General features: G+C 33.2%; 1 protein-coding gene across 1 annotated transcript; it reads right to left on the minus strand.

The window, feature by feature from the left end:
* Positions 1-748: 748 nt before the first annotated feature.
* On the minus strand, positions 749-21,642 carry LOC117779882 (Down syndrome cell adhesion molecule-like protein Dscam2). Its single transcript, XM_034616221.1, is given in 25 exon segments — positions 749-2,502; positions 2,802-2,879; positions 2,938-3,516; positions 3,577-3,838; positions 4,575-4,753; positions 4,823-5,101; positions 5,236-6,367; positions 6,666-6,886; positions 7,073-7,540; positions 7,615-7,806; positions 8,082-8,201; positions 9,890-10,049; positions 11,519-11,658; positions 13,766-13,924; positions 13,992-14,102; positions 14,179-14,338; positions 14,403-14,539; positions 14,689-14,893; positions 14,960-15,209; positions 17,617-17,734; positions 18,324-18,473; positions 18,556-18,717; positions 20,007-20,154; positions 20,257-20,432; positions 21,603-21,642. Coding segments are annotated over 25 exon segments (5,907 nt in total). The 3' UTR covers positions 749-2,221.
* Positions 21,643-23,229: the final 1,587 nt, after the last annotated feature.

The following is a 23,229-nucleotide window of genomic DNA, read 5'->3' on the forward strand; positions in this document are numbered from 1 at the left end:
AAATTTCCTCAATGACAACGATAAACATGATGAATCGTTTTATCTGTAAGCGTTTGTGCTTATCTTATGCTTCTACAGCAAACACATTAACTTGCCACAAAATATATGCCGGAAGTTCAGATATCGATGTCTTTTTGAACACAAACTCAAAATCAAAAGCATAATATGTAATTTATACAAATTAACAAATTGTGGCCAAGATGAAGTCAATTAAGCTTTAAAACTGTGGATTTTTTATAAGTGAAAACTTCAGATAAATATTTTAAATTTTTAATATTTTCAAGGTGTAAATTTACATTCAAATCCAAGCCTGGAATTCGATAAAAAAAAAATTTTAAACGAAATTTATTAATTTGAATGTAAAATAAATTAAGATTAATTAATTTGACAATGTTATGAAAGTTTAAAGTTGGTCAAACTATCGACCTATCAACCTTACAAGTCAAAATTTATGTAAAACATGTATATATCATATATGTATATAATGTAATTTTCTTCTTCAACATTCTATTTGAAAAGATAATTGGCAAAAGTCCCACGGTTTCCAAAAATTTACGCTACGAATCGGAAACAAATTTATTTATTCGATGAAACGTGAAGCAGATATTCGAAACGTTACAAAAGTAAATAATAATTTCGATTAAGAAAACCCAGAACTTTACTATAACAGCACGGGCAAAACCGGGCTACGCTCTCTACTCTACCATAAGTAAATAATCTGGATTCAAAAAATAAAAATAAGTATAAATTTTTACACAACATCCTTTTAATTTTCTATTTCAATTGACAGTACAAATTGAGCTTGAATTTAAAATATCTTAAAACGAATACACACATCTTTTATGCTCAGCACATGTAAGCTTTCTTATAACATACGTTTTATGTATATATATTTATATATATATAACGGCCTATTTGTCTTGAATCGCTATAATAGGTATTTTAATGATGAATTAATATGATTATGTTATTTAAAATTGCAATAATTGCTTGTAACAGTATAAAACTAGTGTATACTTAAATGTTACCACGAGTTAATGTTAAGAATGTCCATTATTCCGTTATCTATGTTACGAGTATGTTAAGAGAGATGTATATATATATATATATATTAATATACACATATACTTGGATCTTTGATATCATTATATGTTCTCAAATATTCTTGAATCGATAGCATTGGTGCCTCAGTCTAATTTATACTATTGACATTGATCCAAATTTTCTGCCCCCAATAAATGCTGTCTCTAACAAATGCTACGAGTGTGCGACGGGTACTCATTTTGATTCTTAACACACATCAATTCAATTAGACAGTAAGTAATCATCGAGAGTTACAGTAATAATCTATGCCTATAGCATTTGTTATGAATTAAGTAAATTTATAATTCAAGTAATAATCGTTCAATCGCAATTGGAGCCGACCACTGTAAAGGTGATCTCACATCAATTGTCTATCTTCTTAAGGCTATATTTAGTTGATTATTGATATTCCTTTGACTAAAATCCAATTGTGAAATTCAAGTATAATTGATCTTATGTATTCGAATAAACTCGTATTCGTTATTGAACTGAGTGTAAGATTAAGAATTGATCTTGTATTCATATTCGCGATTCGGCAGTGTATAATACTTAGTAGATCGACTTGCAGTTCTGATCAAGGAACATTTCAGTCTAAAGGTCAAGCATAATCTAAAATGTATGTCAGAATATTTGAAAAATATGAAGAATATGAAGGAAACCTTAAATCGATTGATGATCTTATTAAAGATACATCTAAAAAACATTCATAAAAATGCTTAAGTTTGACCAATTCTGTCAATAAACGCTGATGGCGGACTAACATGTTTTTCATTAAGTATATGATCAATTTGGTCAGATTTCTGAATCTTTTGCAAGATACTACAACTTGGTATGTTTTCCAAACTATTTTCCATTTGATATTTATTGTTGTCAATCATTGTGGTGCCCATTGCTAATGTTTCGGCATTACTAAGAGTTTCCATGGCATTGTATTCTAAATGTCTGGAGTTTGCTTCCATTAATTCAAGTGGTTCAATACTGTAAATATGACGATGTGAACTGATTAATTCTATTGGTTGATCTCCTCGATTATTCATTAATGATTTCGCATTCTTATCACCATAGCTTTTGTTATAGCATGTTATTGACGATATACAACCATGTTGATCTGGATTTCTTTGCTGTTGCTGTTGGACTTTCAATTTTTCAATATATGACCCCGATTGGGCAATTGGTCGGGTGATGCCCTTGTTTTCCCCACAATCGCGACTAAGGGTGCCGCTGTTGGCATTACTATCGGCACTTTTGAATCGCTGGCGACTGGGTATACTTCGGGACAGATCTGAACATTGGGCTGGATCTTTGGCAGATGCAATTGAGAGAGCTTTCCGCTGGGAATCGCCAGAATGCGTTGATTTCCGTTGTTGCTTTGCTGACGGCTCAAAGAGCCTGTAGTCGATGGGAACGGGGTCCAAGATGCTACAAACACAAATCATAATAACATGTTATTCAAAATGTATTGTCAAAAACTATGTAATACATTCCAAAAAAGTGTTCTAGACAAACACTAAATTATTTATACATGATATAATTTGTCTGTTTCTGGTTACTCTCATTTCTTTGTGTGAACTTATAATATATCCACATCATAAATTTAGCTAGGACACTTTTTTGTATGTATTTTCTTTTGGCTTGTCCAACTGTTTTAATTTAAAATTATGTGATAGTTGACAAAAATCTATAATCTATATGCGAGAAAAGATTAGGTACTAACTTACTATGCAGTTGAGGTCTGCTAAAAACAGAAGACCTGTCCTTACTATTTCCTCCACTATTACGCATTTTCTTGCTATGTGCTGAAATTATATATAATTATGAATATATTTCAATAAACAAAATCTTTTACAGACATACCTGTAATTTCTTCATCCTCGATGTAACTAGAAGACTCCCGAATACTTCGACTATCATCGCGAATGCGTTCCCTTTCTCCGCTAAGTTCACTATCGCTATTTAGACTGTCGTATTCTTCTGATTCCGATTTAATAATCTTTGAGCGACGCTTATGTCTTTTATCCGTATTTAAGTGATTGCTTTCATCAGGTGAGCCGACTATCATGCTGGTTAGATTCGCATTTGAGTTTCCTCCTCCGACAATCGTTGAGGTGGTACGTTTCCCCTTTATCCCCGAGCTGCACAGGGTGCTTTCATCTCCACAGCGTGAGTCGTATTTGGATGAGCTTCCTGTGTAGTTTAAGGGAATATTTCCAGTTTGGTTTTCATGTTCTGGTAAATGGAATGTGGCGTAAGGATAGATATCTTCTGAGTATTCTGGTATACGCTCAAGTCCAGCCACCGATTCCGGCGGAGATTGCTGGCAAGATTTTCGTACTGTACCATAAAAGTGTTCACGACTCTGAATATCCTTGCCATCGGAAGCTCCATTTTGAGGCCTTAACGAATCAAGATTTCGGGTGAAGAGAGTGCGAGGATCTAAAAAAAATACAAATAATTATTATGCATCAATATAAATATTGTATAAATAATTCTTACAGTTTTTAAAGCATATAAATGCTCCAATTAGTGCCAGAATTGTGCCAAAAATCGATGATATGATAACAGCTATCAAATGAGCATCACTGAAAACAGTTTGCTGATCATTGGGCATCTCATCGGGACTCAATCCTCCGGTAAATCCAATCAAGTTTTGTGTCTCAAAGTAGTATTCCTTGGTAGTCGAGCCAGCATTATTATTTGCCGTAACTCGCAGATTGTAAGCTGTGCCGGGTTCCAAGTCTCCGATGCTATATCGTGTCTACAAAACGAAGGAAGTTGATAAGTATTAAATGCAAGGAATCAAACCGAAACCAATAAAGGTTACGGTTTCGGTTTCGGTACGTTCCAAAACACCTATTTCGGTAAAAGGTTCTATTTCAGTTTTCCTCTTTCGGTTTTGGTGTCAGTACCGGTACGTAACCTACACCAAATCAATTTTGAAACATTTTAAAATGATAAGGTGTCGTTTTATAATAATAGTATTTTGACATGATTTTATACAAGAAAATGAAAGTCCTCAGAATTAAATTTTAAGTGTCCTTTTATACGAATAACGATGTAAGGAATTGATTAAAAGTAAAAACTTGAGATTCAAAATTTTGAATTTTTCAGAATATCAAAGGGGGGACCCTTACCATTAACGTGGAATCATGGCAATGATGGTCGAAAAATAACAAAATTTTCTAAATGCAAAAAATTTTAACGAAGTATGAATTAAGAGACCGAGTCATGATCAAAATGGCGTTCCGATTGAAAATCGAGCCAGTTTTCATCAAGTTATTACAGTTGGAAGTTTGTCAACCCTTTGACCTAGCAACTGTAACACAACCGTACCGCTACAGGCGTTGCGGCTTTCGGTTCTTGAAAGAGAATTAATTTCGGTTACGGTATCAGTTCCAATACTAAAAATGAAACGGTTAGTTTCGGTTAACGATTTCGAAAGCGGTTACGGTGTTTTTCCCTCATAAAATGTAAATCATAATAAGAGAACTCACATTAGTTTCTATTTTATTTGAGACAATAATCCAATCGCTCGATGATTTATAGCGCTTGAATTCGATGCTGAAGTGAACTATGGGACAACCTCCATCTTGCCAAGAAGATAAATCAAGAATAACCGATGTTGTATTTGAACGTAGGAAACTATTTTTCTGTGGTGCCAATGGTTTGTTGCCTGAAAAACGAATAAATATAGATAAAGTATTAATTTTAATTCAAATTTCTTTACTTTTTTTAAACTTACCCTTTGTCTGAGCTGATATTGTCGAACTGGCTGCACTTGTTCCAATTTTATTGTAAGTATTCATGGTAAACTTATACTTGGTGCCACACTGTAGATCCTCGAGCATATATGAGGTAATCCGGCGATCTACCTGAATCTCCTCCCAATCACCAGCGTCACGTCTATATGTTAAAGTATACCCTTTGATAGGAGCACCTCCAATATCATCAACTCTCCATTGAATTGACACCGAATTCTTTTGCACCGAATTTACAGAAACAATTGGAGCAGAGGGCGGAACTAAAAATAAAAAAATGTATTATCAATCAATTTAATAAAATATTTAAAAATCATTAAATAAAATGAAAAAAAGATATGATAGCTTAAGATTAATAAACTTTTAAATGAAATAAATAATTACTATAATTGCTTACCTTGTACAAAAAGCTGATAAACGATGTGATCAGAGCCAATGGAATTTCTGACTACACATGAATAATTCCCCTCATGGGATCTTTGGATATTGCGCAGACTGAGAATATTATCATGGCTCACTTCCAGTGGAAACTGTTTCTTGGAACGTGTATTAATAATCTTCCATTCGGAATTTGCTTTCGGGTTTCCGACAAAAACACAAGGCAATTTAATGTCCGACTTCCAATTGACGTGAAGTGTTTGACTGAAGGATATTATGGCAGCGGGAATCGAAGTGCTGGGCACAAGTTTAATTACTGGAGTACTTGGACCCTGACCCACTCTTGTGGATGCCGTAACCCAAGCTTCGTATGTCTCTCGAAAGTTCAGATCCTTTGCCTCGAAGTGAAGATTGTGGGCCGGCAGAACTTCCTTGAGTATTTTCAATTCTTGACCCTTTTCCAGAATTCGTATGTAGACATTATACTTGGTAATCAATCCATTCAGACGTCGAGGTGGCAACCAGCTGACAATCACTGATGATTCCGTGCTCACGGCAGACTTGACAAGCTCCGGCGCATCTGGAACAGCTTCCTCTGTGATACAGGAGACGGGAGGACTCGATACTCCCTCCCCGGCACGAGTAAAAGCCAGAACTTGGACACTATAATTGGTATACGGTTGCAAGCCATGTAGAACGGTGCTGAGAGCCGATGTAATCTTCGTTTCCCTCACGCTGTACTCGCTCTCAAGCAATCCTGGCTCATAGAGCAACTTGTATCCCTGTATTATGCCATGACTCAATTCCTTTGGTGGTGATTGCCAGGATATTTGTATATTCTGGGCTGTCAACGCAATGCAGGTCACTGATCGAGGGGCTGCCGAGGGAACATCCTCCAGGGTGTGACCCAATGCCACTTCACTCGGCGGTCCATCGCCTTTCACATTGAATGCAGACACTGTGATCCCGTACTGTGTGTACTTCTCCAATCCAATAAGACGAAAGTCGTTGAGACCCTCTGTAATCAGACTTCCCACCTTCGTATGATTCTGCACACTGTCTGGAGTTCCCTGTTTCTGGTAGGCGATCGTATAGCCCAACAACTCTCCATTCCACGAATCCCGCACAGGTGCTCGCCAGGTAATCAGCAACTGTTTAGAGGTTACATTGGTACAACAAATCAATACACTCAATATAAATATACTTAAATATATTTTATCATAAAATGTTTGACTATTTAATTTAAACTCCTCTAATAAAATAATAAGATAATAAATTTATATGTGAAACGATCAATAAAAACGTAAAATAATCATTATTTTGTAATTATTTTAACAAAACTTATTTTGAATTGAGTTACTACTTATTTAATTTTTTTTAGTGACGGACAAACAAACTTTTCCCCTTCTTTTGCTCATTATAAAATGATGCAAGGTATTTTCGACTTACCTGTTGTGGTCCCAGTGGTTCCGCGGTCACATCTTGTGGCGGTGCAGAGGGAACTTCGGAGTCTGTCTGCACAAACAACACATCGCTGGGAGCACTTGTGCCCAAATGATTCTCCGCAAAGAGACGAATGTGATAGACTTGAGCTGGACGAAGGGAACCCAGTTGGGCCGTAGTTCTGTCACCGGGCAAAAGCTTTTGATTATTGTGCTCATGCCAAACATCTGAAAAAGAAACTCAATTAAATTATGCTAAAACAAGAAATTCTTTTAAAGACTGTAATATTACAAAAAAAGAGAGTCTCTTTATGATTGGGGTTCGATTCAAATTAATAAAAATTCAACAGTTATTTATTATCATTATATTTTAAAATACAGGGTACTTTTCTGAGGGACAATAGTCATACTAACCTCCAGCCTTTTTATACTGTAAAATATAGTTTGATATGGGCTGAGAGTCCCGGTTATTGGCGCCTCCTCCGCCCAGTATAACAGAATCCTGATCATTTGGAGACCAAGCTAACGTTACCGAGCGACTTCCTAGATCACGAACATGCAAATTAACAGGGAAATTAGGCGGTTCCTGGACCTGAACATGAATGACGCTTCTATCACGTCCATAGGCATTGTTCGCAATGCAAGTGTATTCCCCTCTGTCGGTGAGAACCGTCTGCAAGATCGTGAGCTCAGATGAAACACCACGAGCTAGAGGAGAATTCTTGATATGATAACGTATATCGTAAGATGGATCAATTCGTAAGGCTTTCGATCTCCAAGATATTTCCAGTGGCTGATCACCGTTTGCCTCACAACGCAGGGTAATACGTTCACCACGTCGAATCGATAACTGTTTTTTACTAACCGTGACTGAAGGACCAACTATTCAAATCATAGATAAGAGATAGCAGGTAAGAGATTAGATAAGATTTGTTCAAGTTGGCTTAAGCACTTACCATGGACTGTTAATTTAATCAATGTGCTTAAACCAGCTCCAATTCCATTGCTGGCCTGACAAAGATAGCTCCCCTCATGCTCCCGATTGACCTTTGATATCATCAGAGATCCATTTGAATGGGCAACCAAAACAGCATGTGAGTTTCCGTTGTCCATGGCATAACTAAGATCCCGATATTCTCCAGTGTCACCTATATTCAAGAAATTCATTCTTATGATTACATATACTTTTGAAGGAGGTTCAACATTTTTGATTCGAAGTTTGGTTAATATTTATAGAAAACTAATATTTTCTTATCCCAATTATTTTTAAATTTTTCTTGATTTTTAAACTTATAAAATCATGAAATAAAAATATTCGGTTTTCAATTCAAAATCAGTATGTAGCCTTGTTTAAGAATAAACTCATTGTTAAAGTAAGTACCAAAAGATACAAAAAAATTACAAAATTTTTCGACTTGTATACCTATAGACTGCTTCCACTGAATAGTTGGCAGGGGAAATCCGTCAGCTTTACACGATACGATGACTGCATTTCCCAAGATGGCGTCTTGATCGGTGGGCTTTAAGATCCAACGCGGTGGTACTATTTTTCAAGATTAAATTTATTATCTTTCGCATAATGTTGAGTAGATTAACAGGCAAGATTATCATGCATCTATCAATAAGTTTTCTATTGTCATGCGAATTACGAGCACTACAACATATATCTTCGATTTGTTAGATATATACATCAATTTACTTATGAAAAAATAAATGAATACTTTGATAATATTATTGGGTTTATAACGACGTCGTATTGTAGCTATACTTACTCTATAAGACCCGATCGCTTATTAAAATGAATAATAATATATATCCTTATACATTCTGAGGTAAAAAGAAATCCTATCTTAAATATAGTTTTGGGATTTTCTCATTTATTTATTAAAGTCTAATAATATATGAATGCTAATTTTAAACGGCTTTAGATTAGGCTAGTCTCCACAAAAACTCACTTTATAAGGTTGTGAAATTCTTTTCATAAATCGACAATTCAAAAATCTCACATAATTTTAGGCACAAAAAATGTTTTCCCCATTACGAAGATACATATAGTCCAGATCGTCATTTAGCATTCTTTAAATGTCATAATAAAATTGTAAAAACCCTTTAAAAAAATTTCCTAACTGACATGCGATTTACAAAATCCTTCTAATACTCGTATTTTCTACGAGTATACATGCGATTTGTGTTTTTAGATGAATGCTTTTACTTCTTAGGTTTAGAAAAGGAAATGTGTGCAGAAGTGCTGGGTGCAATGTGCTCAGTGCTTTAATCTCCTGCCCTGCTTATAAGGTTTTAGTATTTAGGATATAGATAAATTAAATGACAATATCATCAAATGAATGACACGATATCGACGAACTTTCCACAATTTCTGGAGCTTTGGAATTATTAATGTAGTTATCAGAGTTCTTTATTTGCTATAATCGACTAAAGGATTTATTAAATAGAAATTGATAAATATTACTTTTACCAATGATCTTAACTACTTTTTAATTCAAGTATAATTAGGGGATTGTATATATTAATATAATTGATAGAGATTTTATTACATTTTCTCATTCTATGAAGATAAGAATTCTAATCATTTAACCAATCGACCTGCTTCAATACTATCTAAAAAGGCTTATATATGTTTATAAAGTCTGGAAAGAAATAGGGATAATGTTTACCATATCCTTATTATTTAAATTAGCAGATTTTCTCATTAAAATATGTACCTGAAATGGTTAATTAATAGTATTTTGAGTAAAATAATACATTTACTTAAATTTAAAGGGCTTAACTCCTGAATTATCAAATTTAAAGTTGATTTAATAAGCTTAGAAACGTGCATTATAGAAATATATAAAGCTTACGTTTTCAAAAATCGCATAAAGTAAGGAAATATTTTAAAAACCCTAATATTAGATAATGGATCCTAGAGTAGGATTTTTGTACTTTAGATAAGAAAGAAAACAAAAACTTCGTCGAAAAAGTCTGGTCGCTTTGAATAGATGATTCCCGTAAATGTATACAATATTTAAATTATTTATGTATAATACTTTTCTTAGCTTCTGGCAAAGCTAAGCATGGAGAATATTTTAGGTGCGCTTCCCTCCTAGTGCAATTTCTACGATATTTACGGTGAGAATTGTGTTCGAGTGCAAGGTATATTTGAATACATTAGTAGAATAATACGGCTTTTTAGGGCATCTTGCTAGAAAACAATAGTTACTCTTGATTTACCCGAAACCGAAAGAACAGCTGTATATTCAACAGTGCCAGCGTGGTTGGTCACACTACAAGTGTAGTTGCCATTGTGCCATGAGGAGACGTTATGTATGGACAATATGCTGGAAAATGGGGTATATTGATTGATTGTTAACGACGGATCCGGAGGTAAAAACTCTTCTCCTTGTTTTTTCAGCATGGTCAATTGATTGATGGCGCCGGTACTGCTTTTATCAATGGGTGCATTACTTAAAATTGCCACATTGTTTCTGTGCCAAGTGATATTGAATGGTTGATCTCCTTGGCTACTGGAACACATTATTTGTGTCCGCATACCTTCAGTTATTTCATCTTCAAACGCAAAAGGAGAAATACGCGGAGGAACTAAACAATTGAAAATCAAGTAAGAAAATCAATTTAAATTAAGATTTTTATTTTTTATGATTATAAATAATAATTATTACGAACGTTGAATTATTTTTATTGCACTTGTTCCAATAATTTATACGTTAAAATTATGGTCAGTATAGTAAATAAAAGTTTGACACATTTGATTTTATTTATTATTGACATTTCTAAGCGCAATGGATCTTATTATTATATTTTATAACTTTAATATATATTCTAGATAAATATAAAAACCAAGATAAGTTGTATATATAATGCAAAATAAAATGTGCGAATTTTTATTTTTGTCAGAAATTATAAGGACTGACGGCATATTTTGAATAAAGCAAGTTATACATCGCAGCTCGTGAGCTCATTTAAAACTTAAGGAACCTTATCTAGTTCTCTCTTCTTTGTTAGTTCGAGAATGGTGCGACTTATCAAATGGAAATATATTTAGTAATCAAATACGATATTCGGTATTATCTGTAGAATAATATTTACTTCATTTATTAAATATACAAAATAATACATTTTTAAATTATGTAGGATTGAGGTTTTCTGCTTTAGAACAGAACCTAACGGATATTTTAAAAAATAATAAAAACATACTTTATATAGAAAGTCTTTAGAAAATTTTAAAATAATTTAGTCGAGTATAATATTTAAAATCTGAAAGTAGAGGCTTTATAATATAAGAGGCTTTCGTTATTAGCTAACAGACATATTTTGGCATTTAATAAGAGAATTAGTATTTATACAAATTACCAAGCAGACTATAAACTAATATGTTAATATCATGCTTTAGTTAAAATATCTAAATAGCTACACTACGATAATATTATTATATATTTTAAAAATATTTTATTGCATTTTATTGCATAAAAGTGTTACAAAAATCAAGCCATTACAAGTACCATTAACTTTGAGCTGTGCAGAGTGCGTTACAGTAGCGGCATCGTTTTGGACGCGACACGTGTATGTGCCACTTTGTTCCCTCGTCACACTTGTGATGCTGAGGGCGCTGGTAAAATCATCATTTTGGCGAATTGTCACTTGGCCGTTACTTTCACCACTACTACGACCATTGTCATTCGATGTCACGTGTACGTGTTCATTTAACGACGACGACGACGACGCTGAGGCTGACGCCGATGCCGATGCCGACGATGAAAAGTGCGATCCGGAGCCGGAACCCAATGCAGCAACGCCACCGGTACCCTTAAGCCCACCGCTGACACTGTCTGTAATTGTAACTGCCGGTGGCAAAGGTTTTCCATCCTTCAGCCAAGTGAATGAAAGCGGCAGGTCCCCGGTGCCAATAACGCACTGAATACTTGTGCGGTCACCGACGTTCAGATCGCGTGCGAATGAAAATGGTGTAATCTTGGGTGGAACTGAATTGTTTTCCATTCACAAAGTAGAACAATTAAAGAAATTACAAATTAACAACTCTATTTTATTGCCAACAATCTTATGTCAACCATTTTTATGTTTTGCTTTATTACGGCGGAAGATAAAGATATCAAAATAACATCTACAAGCTGAATCTAAAATGATACATGTATGTATTTTAAGCACCGATTTAATAAACACAATTTATATTTCCCTCTTTGACAGTCGCCATTTAATTCAATTGCTTTATTTACGATATTCATTTGATTCTAATATTAAAACGGAGAAATTAAATATAACAGTCCAAAAAGATATTTAATCTCCGACACACAGAGACCAGCTACTCTTTCCCCTGTTTCTGAACTATTCAACAAATCCTCCCAGCTTGAAATTGCATTAAAAAAAATATATATAGTATTCTAAATTCACACCAGCGGTAATGTAGACGGTTATAACATATTGTGCATGAGTCAGTTACTGTTCACATTCTTAGGCGTTAACGTAGTCCTTTCAAATTGTTATAGGAAATTCTTATTCTCAATTAAAAATATATTTATTTATAGGAAATTAAAAATTTTCTGACAGATAAATTAAGAAATATTCATAAAATATTCTTAAAAAGACCACTGATTAATGCAGCTTTGAAGAATGTTCAACTGACCCCAAAACCCAAAACGCCAAATTGAGGCTAAACCACGCTTTCGACTCGCCCCTTAAAAACTAGTCAAGAGTTTAGAGACAGTTAAGAGGTTGGAGCTATTACAACTCACAACTGTGGCGATTGAAGAACCTTTGGAAGAATACCGCGGATGCCAAAAGCAAGTGCAGGTGCAAATGTGAGGAATACCGAATGCAAATGCAATTATAAATACAAGTGACAAGTGACATGTGCAGTAAAATGATCGAACTGTGCAGATATAGAATATTACAAGTAGTTGAAAAAAGTATAAAACTATTTTATATTAATAATTAGTTGAGTTGCGTCAAGACATACGACAGTTAACATTCTCTTCAATTAATAGTAATTTAACCAAATATATCCTTTTTTATTTGAGGATATCTTTAATGGTTATTTTCCACGTGCCATCAAAAATTTATAGTGACGGTTCCACACAATTAGTATGTACATGTACATTTATAATTTGAAGTGATCAAGGACTGGCAATAAAAAAACGATATACATACATCTTAAATTCTTTTTGAATTAATTTAACTATGAGTTATTATTATATATAAATATTTATTTCAATATTTTAAATTTGTATTTTAATTGCATATGAAAATAATTTTGTATTCTCTTTATTTCTCCTGAAATTATAATATACATTATAATATGAAATTATAATATACATTATAATATGAAATTATAATATTAAAATTTATTTCAAAAAACAAAAACAAATAAACTTACACTTATTTTAATGTAAGCAAATTTATTTTTGTGACGTATGATTGCTTATTAATACCCTATATTAAAATTTAAAAAGACTTATTTATAACTGCCAGTCGCTGAAACATGCATTAATGTGGACAATTTTAAAGCAGGTTTTATATCTAAAACATTATTTTCTTTTTTATTGAAATTCCAACTTTTTTCTCTTATATTGCTCGCTCAAAATGACCTCATTCCCTACTGAAATATATATTTTAAGCCTAGGAAATAAAATTGGAAAACCAAATAGAGGAACGTGCTTCGTGCATTCAAATGCATAATTTTATATATCTAAGCAAGTGCATTGTGCGTGATCTCATTGCCCCATAGAAAATAAAATATAGACTTTGTTATCAAGTTCATCACGTACTTATAAGTATGTATGAGCATGCATATGTAAAGAAATAATATATAATATTAATTACAGAAATCTTATATTCTATTTATATTTCCTTAAATTAATAATAACTTTAATAACTAACTTGCTTAAATAATTAAAAAAAATACGTATACGTAATTTGTAAATTAATATTAGTATTGAGTAAAGTTTTATATCTTTATATTAGATGATAATGTTTTCAAATTTTCGCACTTACGTTAAATGAAACAAAATTCTTTTTATATTTTGTTAAATATATATTGCAGATAAGTATTCTAATTATATGGTAGATACATACCCAAGACTTTGACTTCAACTGAGCGCTGGGAAGTGTAATTGTGTTTGTTGCGGGCGATGCAGGTATATGTACCCTGATCGGCAGCTCTTTGAACATTGTCGATAACAAGAGTTCCATTTTGAACACGCTGTCACATATTGATGGGTAATCTCATGCCGTCTATAAGAATTGTATATTGATCCATATATTTCCTTTTGTAATATATTTTGTAATATAAATGTCGCACCTTTTTCGATATACACACTCTCAATAGGGTATCCAGCAATGGGACACTTTAGAGCAAACATCTTTCCAGCGACAGCAGATAATTTGGGCATATGTCGTATATAAGGCATACCTTTTATATATATATATATACAGAAAGTACAAGTGAGTTAAATAATAGAATATGTAATAAAGTCACATTAAGCTACCATATATATTGAGACGGGCAGAATGCGACGCCTCTCCTGCTCGGGAAATAGCTTTACACTCGTAATCCCCGCCGTCCTCCGATTTAACTGCTGATATATTAACGTGGCTTATAACATCACCAAATGTGGTAACATATTGGCCAATCATGAGACGATCATTCTACAGAATAAATATGTATATGATTAATAGTATAAGGTATTTTATTTATTTTAATTATACTCACATTTGGCAAGGGAAATCCATCTAAATGCCACACAATTTTCGGTGTAGGGTTACCACTGGCACTGCATTTTAAGGAAACGGAAGGTCCTGGCTGCATAGTTTGCTCAATAAACTTGTAAAGCAATTGCGGTGAAACTTCTATAAATTAAATAATAAAATATTATATTTATAATTAGGCAAATCCTTCAGAGAAATTTTTCATATTTAAAAAATAATATACAAATAAACAAATTGTTGGACGAGAAACGAGTCTTAAGTGATTAAAATAATTTAATTAATTTACATACCTCCCAATCTCAATTCAGCAGAGCTTTGTGTTGATTCTATGTCATTCTTGATAATACATTGATACATGCCCTTATCTTCCTTGACAATGGATGTGATTCGTATGTGTTCCTTTGATAAAAGACGTACACGAGCTCCGGATCGCAGTGTTTTTCCATCCTTAAACCACGCAATTTGTTGTTTTGGGAATCCCGATGTGCTGCAAATCTACAAATCTCCGGTAAGAGATTTATGCTAAACCAAAACAATAAATATGTAGGTCACTTTACTCACTAAATCAGCTGTATGACCTAGATTAACCGTCTGTACTCGAGGCTGAACGCTGGCCGTCAAAGGTGATGAAACGGACAATTCTACCTCCAAGGTTTCGCTGCCCTCCGAATTGGTAACGGTGCAAAAGAATAGCCCGTTATCCGATTTGGCCACAGCAGAGATAATTAGAGTGCCATCTTTAATCTTAGCTCGTCCTGTGGCAAGCATGTGTTGCATGGATTCCTCGTTACTTGATCGTGTTGTGTGCCACCTTAAAAGAACAACGAATATCGTAAATATTTTATCGTAACGGCTTTAATTTGTTTATAAACCGATCGAGTAAAGGCAACTTTAACAACTTTATTATGCATGGTATATAACATACAGATAGTAAATTCTTTTTTGCTTATTTTCAATTAGTACAGTACTTAAAAACACTAATGAAAAAGCACCCTTCCATATTCGCATTCTTTTTCCAAGATATATGTGTACAATCATACATACAGTTTCCATATACAAAAAATACATATAAATATTTTTTATACATATAAAAATAGGTATAAATGAATCTACATACATGTATACACATATGTATTTGTCTATGAACGTATTTGGAAAGTACATGCATACATACATGCATCTACACACAGGACACCACACAACACACACCACAAAGTCGCAAACCCAAGAAAATCATCATGCAGAAAAATTCAAGAGGAGAACATCGCAAATAAAACAAAGCAAACCCTAACATTGCACAGTGGAACATACTCAATTTGTTTTCGATGAAACTGAATTGTATTGAAAATAACTACAGAGAGATTCCGAGAATTGAAATTGATTGCATACAAATAGGATGACAGTAATTTTGTTTTGATAAATTTATAGGATGTTTCCAAATTGTGCGTTGTATTACAATTTGTATAATAGTTTTTTCTTTTTAATTTTATCATATATATAAAAATTTCCTAATTTTTTTCATATACATATATGGCCATTTATTCACTGCTTAGTTTGAAAAAATATATATTAAAAAAAAATATATTTCTTAATTTTGACATGATTTTATACAAGAAAATAAAAGGCCTCAGAATCAAGTTTAAAATGTCGTTTTATACTTAATACGATATAAGGAGTTGATTAAAAGTAAAAACTTGAGATTTAAAATTTTGACTTTTCAAAATTTCAAAGGGGGGACCCTTACCATTAACGTGGAACCATGGCTATGATGGTCGAAAAAAAACAAAATTTTCTAAATGAAAAAAATTTAAATGCAGTATGAATTAAGAGACCGAGTCATGATCAAAATGGCGTTCCGATTGAAAATCGGGCCAGTTTTCTTCAAGTTATGACCGTTGGAAATTTGTCAACTTTTTTACTTAGCAACTTTACCACAACCGTAGCGGTACAAGCGTTTCGGTTTTCGGTTCTTGAAAGAAAATTAATATCAGTTACGGGTTCAGTTCCGATACTAAAAGTGAAACGGTTTGTTTTGGTTAACGGTTATATACGGTAAGTATATATTAATTTGTACATTTTGTCTATCTAATAATATATTTATAATTTTATTTTTTTTTCATTTTGGGTAACTTATTGTCGTTCACTATATAAAAATATATGAATAAACATAATTTTTTTACTTTAGTCTGCTTTTAATTAATTAACCATTTTCCCAACTTTGATGACTCCTAACTTTTCCAAAGTGGCTTCAAAATTTTGCAACTTTTTTTGCTCTAAACTCACTGTGTTCCCGGCTCGTCGACTAAACGCTTGTATGTAGAGTAGATACATATAAATGTGTGTGAGTGTTTCTGTGTTTGGATACGAGTACAAGCATGGCAAGTACATACATACAAACATACATAGATGTGTACACATGCAGATGCAACACATGTGTATACATACATATATGTGTGTACAGGAGTGAAGAGACCACCACATCATTTAAGTGAAGTTGCCAGAGAGGTGGGCCTTTGCCTTTCAAGCTTTCGGAGACGCTGCCGCCGGAACGGGAGAGTGAGAGCTAGCGGGAGAGGTAGTAAGAGTGGGACAAAACCCAGCCCATCACACATACTACATAAGGACACACAGAAGAAGAAGGCAAGCAACGAAACAAATTCAGTTGATATGCTTGAGTGCATTGACATGCTGAATTTAATACACACACATACACATCTACATGTGCATACATATGCGTGTGTGTAGGTGTGGGTGTGTGATGGGTAGAAACGTACGTGCAGTAAGACCAAGAGAGAACAGAACAATTATGCACAAACTCTTTTCCTAAGTACCTTAAGTCCCGAGTCCAAACCCACCACCATGCCCATTAAATCATTTCGTTTAGTAATAATGAGTACTGATAAAAAGGGAGTACTGATTAAAGGTCAGGGCTGAGGTTCACTAATTTTACAAGCACCAATGACAATTTAACATTTATTTTTATTTACAAATTAAATGTTATACATATATAATTTGCAGTTTACTTTTAAATTACAATTTATATTGCCGCCATCTTTGATTTGCATAACTGATATCCTTAAAAATGGAGATCTGTTCATTATGTTTATTCAGACAAATGAACAAGTTCAACTAGTATCCCACCATTTTGTGAGCTTACCAACGCTACGTATTTAAATAACCAACAAAGTGAACACGACTGTCATCTGTCTTTGTCTTACCTGTAAGTGGGCTTGGGATTTGCGTAAGCAACACATGACAAAACCAAAGGATCTCCAACTCTAGATGTTATCGCCATTGTCTTATCGTTCATTATGGGTGGAACAAGCTCCCGCATTTCTTTAACCAAAAAAAAAGCAGAAAATATTCAAATAATATTATTTTATAGAGATTTATTCAATATTCCTACAAATATAATTTAAAACAAATAAAGACGTTGTAGTCGAGATTGCTTGTCATGTCCTCACAAATCATCGCACAGACACACACACCCACACATACGTAGCCAATCACATGCACACAAACAGGATACGCACGCTAGGTGGCGCCACCCCAGTTTCCCCTGCTCGCTTCTATAGAAAATTGTTTCTCGAATTACTTTTGTGTTTGTTATGCTATCGTTATGAAATTTTCTGGTTAGATAAAAGCTTTGGTAACATATACGTCTACAACTCCTGTTTATTTGGAAAGAGCAGAAGATATATTTAATTTAAAATAAACTTTGTCTGCATATGGAAACTAAAAAACAATGCTTTATTATGCTATACATTAAAACGACTATAAATTTAAAATAAAATTTTTTTTCATTTTCAGGCTCAACTTAAGGCCAAAGAAATATTGTGTCTATAATTTTCTCATTCATCCAGCTAACTATTTTCGATATTGATTTTATTATCTTATCTTACCCTGATTTTTCATCTTAGCTTACCCGTTAATTGAATTTTTCCAGCATTACTACTGACTATCGAGTCCTGTGTCAACTTGTGATGTGTCCGACAGCGATAAATTTTCTGAGAATCATTTTTCGTGATATTATATATTAAAAGTTCCCCTGTAGGCAACATATGATTTTTACCATCTGTTAATGAAAAAAATACATTAATAATAGACAAATAAACTACTTTTTTTCTGATATGATCTGATATCATTTTTAAACTTACCACCCTCCAGTGATGGATAAATATTAAAGTTTGGTTCTTGTAGCCAGGAGGTTACTGTAACGTACTCCTTCACGAATGACGGTATATTGCATTTAATCAAAACGTTGCTTCCAATAAATCCACCTGGATTTTGCACCTCCGGTTCGTAGTGTTGATAAACCACTGAAAAAAGAGGTAGATATTTTTTAATTAAAGGTCCACTCAACTCAACTCAATTTAAAAATGGCAGCTAAGAGTGTTCGAATAGCAAATACCCTGCAGCCCATGAAAATTGAAAATAAACATGATCTATGTCAGGTACAAACACATTTGTTATCTCTTTGAAGGCTTTGAGGTCATGAAGTACCTAGAAAATAAGGCCCAAATTGAACATGGGCATGAGTTTTTGCTTTAATAAATGCATACAAATGTGTATTTGCATGTAGATTCTACTTATTTGTATGTAGATGGAGTTGTATGCAGTTTGTTAACGTATTTTTATTATATGTGCCTCTCTCTAACAACTTGTAATTTGGACAAAGGGCATTTTAACTGTAAGCAAAAACTGGCAGAAATGGGGAAAACGTATGTGCATACAAATAATCCAATACAAGCTGCAATGCAAAAAGATTCTAACTGCACGCTATATGTACATGTGCATGTCCAGTGGAAGCATCAATAACATCCATGCCAAAAATGCATTTCTGACCAACGCACTGTGGGGTCAATTACCCAAAAAAGTGGCAAAAACATAAGCCAAACTTTGTAACTCGTTTTTGCAACGAAGGTAATCAAATTTCTATAATATTTTCAGTCAGTTGCAGTTTTAGTTTAGCGCTGGGAGAAGAAAGGTGGGCCCACTGTGAATTCAGAAGATTTGGTCATGCGCCCAACTGCTATAGCAACTTCATTGTTAAGTGTAGAAGTGTATTTACATACACGGGTACATACATGACCACACATACATGAGCTTACATATGTGCAGATACGATGTATGTTGGTTTCTGTACCAGTATGTGGAAACATATGCCCGTATAATTGCTTCGTGTTTTGGGCTGTGGCAACCCGTTAGATGGAAACAGTAGGTCACATAAACACACATTGGAGACTCATATAAGATCCACAGATGCACATCCAATAGATACATACACAATACTCCTAATTGAAACCTGGCTACACTCCAGTTATTATTAATTTTAAGTTTAACTTTTCCTACGATAAATCATTCCAGAGATAATATTGAAAAAGAAAATTAAGTTTTCTTTCGAAAACTTTAAAAAATCAAAGAAGTTATACAACCGTGGTCTACAACAAAAAATTCTAAATGCTTTCTCATTTCATAAACAATTTAAAAAGTTGAAAAAGTAGTCATGTCTTAAAAATTTCAACCATTTTTTTCTTTAAACTAATAATTATAAACAGACTAAAATTAATAATGAAATATTAAGAAAAGAAAATCTTGATCGACTTACCCGCTTTAACAATCACATCCCTTGATATAATAGTACCCATGCTATTAGATGCTATACAACGATATATCGACCAGTGAACATCCTGTCGGAACTCTTCAGCGGCAAATGGAGGAAAGTGTAAGGAACTGTTAGCCAAAATGTGACGAACCTGAAAGAAACAATTGCAAATAACATTAATATAATAATAAAAAATCTATATAAATAAGTATTTAAATTGAGTATTTAAAAATAAAGTATGTATTTATCTTACCTTAGATATGGATGTGATAGGATTATTTTCCTTATCTAACCACTGAATGTTTGGCACAGGATTTCCATGGGCAATACAATTCACCGTGTTGCCAACTGTATTCATGAATTCAATTCTACTTGGCGGCTCCAAAGAAAAGCTCGGTCCTTGCGTGTCGAAGTAATTTGATGATATCTCTGTAAAAGATAAAACCAATTCCGTTTAATTTGGAGATGAAATCAAAGCGATTATCACGTTTACTCCTTATTCACAAAGACCTTATCGCCACACAATCTTGAAACATAAAAACCATAAAAAAGGGAAGTGCTTTCTGTAAAAAGGGTGGCAACAGCCTTGGGTTCTATTTGCATAGGCGTGTGGGTGGTTTGAGATAATTTCCTGAAAACGAACTCAACAAACACGGGCATGAATTTCCTTTCATCAACGCTGCAGTCGTTTTATTCATATCTCCGATTTGTTTGTAAAAGTCTAAAAAAAATTACTCGATTTAGAAATATCCTGTAAGCAGTTCTTAAGTAGTCTGACATTCACTAAGTGCTTTAATTTGTTTGTTATACAAAATTTATAAAATAGTAAATGTAATTTAATTTAAAATTTGTGCGCTATAATTTTTTAAAGAAAATCAATAGCAGTCATTTAGAATAAATGCAAATTATTCTTCAAATATACAAATATTATAATTAACAAAACATGAATTTCGCTTACCTGTAGCATTTCCAAAAGCACAAAGAATTTGAATAAAGTCAAAAAAAAATATTGTCCTCCACTTCATATGATATATCCAAGACATTGTGTATTCCACTCTAGATTCGGTAATCTACGATTTTTGGCTTCTGTTGTGTTAATTCTGAAATGCAAAATCAAAAGATTGTAAGACGAACATATACTATTACTAAACTTCTAAAAGGAAACCCTTACTTATACTAGATAAAAGGAATTACAACTGATTGGGAATAGTAAACAACAATAAAAGTTGCGTGCTTACGCATTTGCTAATTACTCTTTTTACCCCAATTTGCCAGCCATTAAATTCAAATGTGCTATGCGGTTAACCACAAACCACAAACCTTTTCAGTGAGATGTACAGTATGTCAAGTTATTTCTTTAACAAAAAAATACATATTTGTTCGCTATTTTCATTTAAAAATTGTTAAACCCATTAAATCTTAGAGCTTATCTTTTTTTAGACAGTTTCAAAAACCATCTGTAAAAAATAATAAATTAACTGAAGAACAACAATTTATAAAGTGGAAAATTATCCCTCAGCATAATTTATTTTTGCATTTGTAAATTTGTAAAAATTATTGATAGTTTATTATAGCTTTAATATTAAAGAAATCAATTACTTGACAAACTGTATGGTACCCTTGTCGCTAACTGGTACATTGTTGACTCATTGCCAGCGTTGGTACACTTCTAGGGGAAATGGTAAATTTTTAGAAAATGTGGTACGACAAATATTAAACAGTTGGCAGCCGTGTTTCTATGTACCATGACCTATTACAAATAATTAGGAATATTTACGAATAAATTTGATTGGAAGATTCTCTAAATTAAATAAGTCCCTGAACATCGTTTATTTTGTTTATTTGTTAATTTTCGACCCATTCGAGCACTGTGTGAGTGCTGTATCGTGTTTCGTTTTTTTCCCATTTGGATTTGTTCGTTTCTGTCCCATTATCGTTTGCTCGCTACCTTGAATATAGTTCGAAAATTAATTCGTTTTGCAAACCATTTTAGAGTTATTTTATATTTAAATTAGACGAATATACAAATGGCCTAGCAATTGTTTACATATTTTTTAATTGGAATTCGAAATATTTCCTGAGTAATCAAATATTTTAACAACAATGCAGCTTCCTAGCTTTTACGGTCTGCAGTGTGCGTTGCTTGGCAATCAATGTCAGTTACAAAAATGTAAAAAATCAGGTGTTGAGATGTATGTACATACAGACTTATGTACAGTACGTTAAGTAATTGTACTGTCAAATATAGAAAAAAAAGGGGTTTATTCTTAAAATTCTTATGCCCAGTGTAAAAAAAATAAATTTAAGACAACAATAAAATCAAGAAATGGTAATTTAATGCAAAATAAAATATGAGAATTTTTATTTTGTCAAAACAATTGCCTGACTAACTGTGGGCATTTTTTTGCTTTTCAATCTCAAGAAATTAAACCACTCGACATTTAAGTATTCTTATTTAGTGCTCGATTTAAAAGCTAGCTTGTCAAGCCTCATTGTGATTATATTTATGCTCGAATAATAATAATAATAAGCACTCGTAAATGCAGAGTTGAAACCTTCAATTCCGCTCTTTACAAAGAGAACTACATTAAGAGAGAGAGAGAGAGCGTGAGCATAAAACCGTTATAATAATTAGTTATGCATCGCATGTGACAATAATCATATTGCTGTTATCATAATTCTTATCATAATAATAATTTATGTCTATGTGAATTGAAGCATCGCATGACACGTTGACCTTAAAATAATATTTACCTAGATTAATTTAATATTAATTTCCGTTGTGATGAGATAGTCGTTAAATGAATTTAAATATTAAGCGGTTAAGCTGCCGGTGTTTTTTTACTTTTCTCATTGATTTCGCTATGGGAACAGAAATTTCATTTCAAGATTCACAATATGAATGTTCACAACCAAAACGTTTTTTTTTTGCACAGAAAACGAAGCACAAAAATGCAATGCACATATACATGTGTAGGTATGTATGTATTTAAGACTCTTCCATCTATAAACATAAAATTTGTATTGAATTCATTTTGTTTGTCCACTCGCGCAACGATTCGATGAACGACTGAATCCTCGGACTAGTTTACGATGACTGTCACATTCACAAGAAGCTTTTGACAGCGCAATCCCGGAGCGGATGTATTTGTGTGTACATATATGTATGTATTTGTTTGGTACATTGTGTGCGCGTATCCTTTGCGCAGATGCTGTAATCTCCCGC

Source organism: Drosophila innubila, assembly GCF_004354385.1.
Source record: "Drosophila innubila isolate TH190305 chromosome 2L unlocalized genomic scaffold, UK_Dinn_1.0 4_B_2L, whole genome shotgun sequence".
Taxonomy (NCBI): domain Eukaryota; kingdom Metazoa; phylum Arthropoda; class Insecta; order Diptera; family Drosophilidae; genus Drosophila; species Drosophila innubila.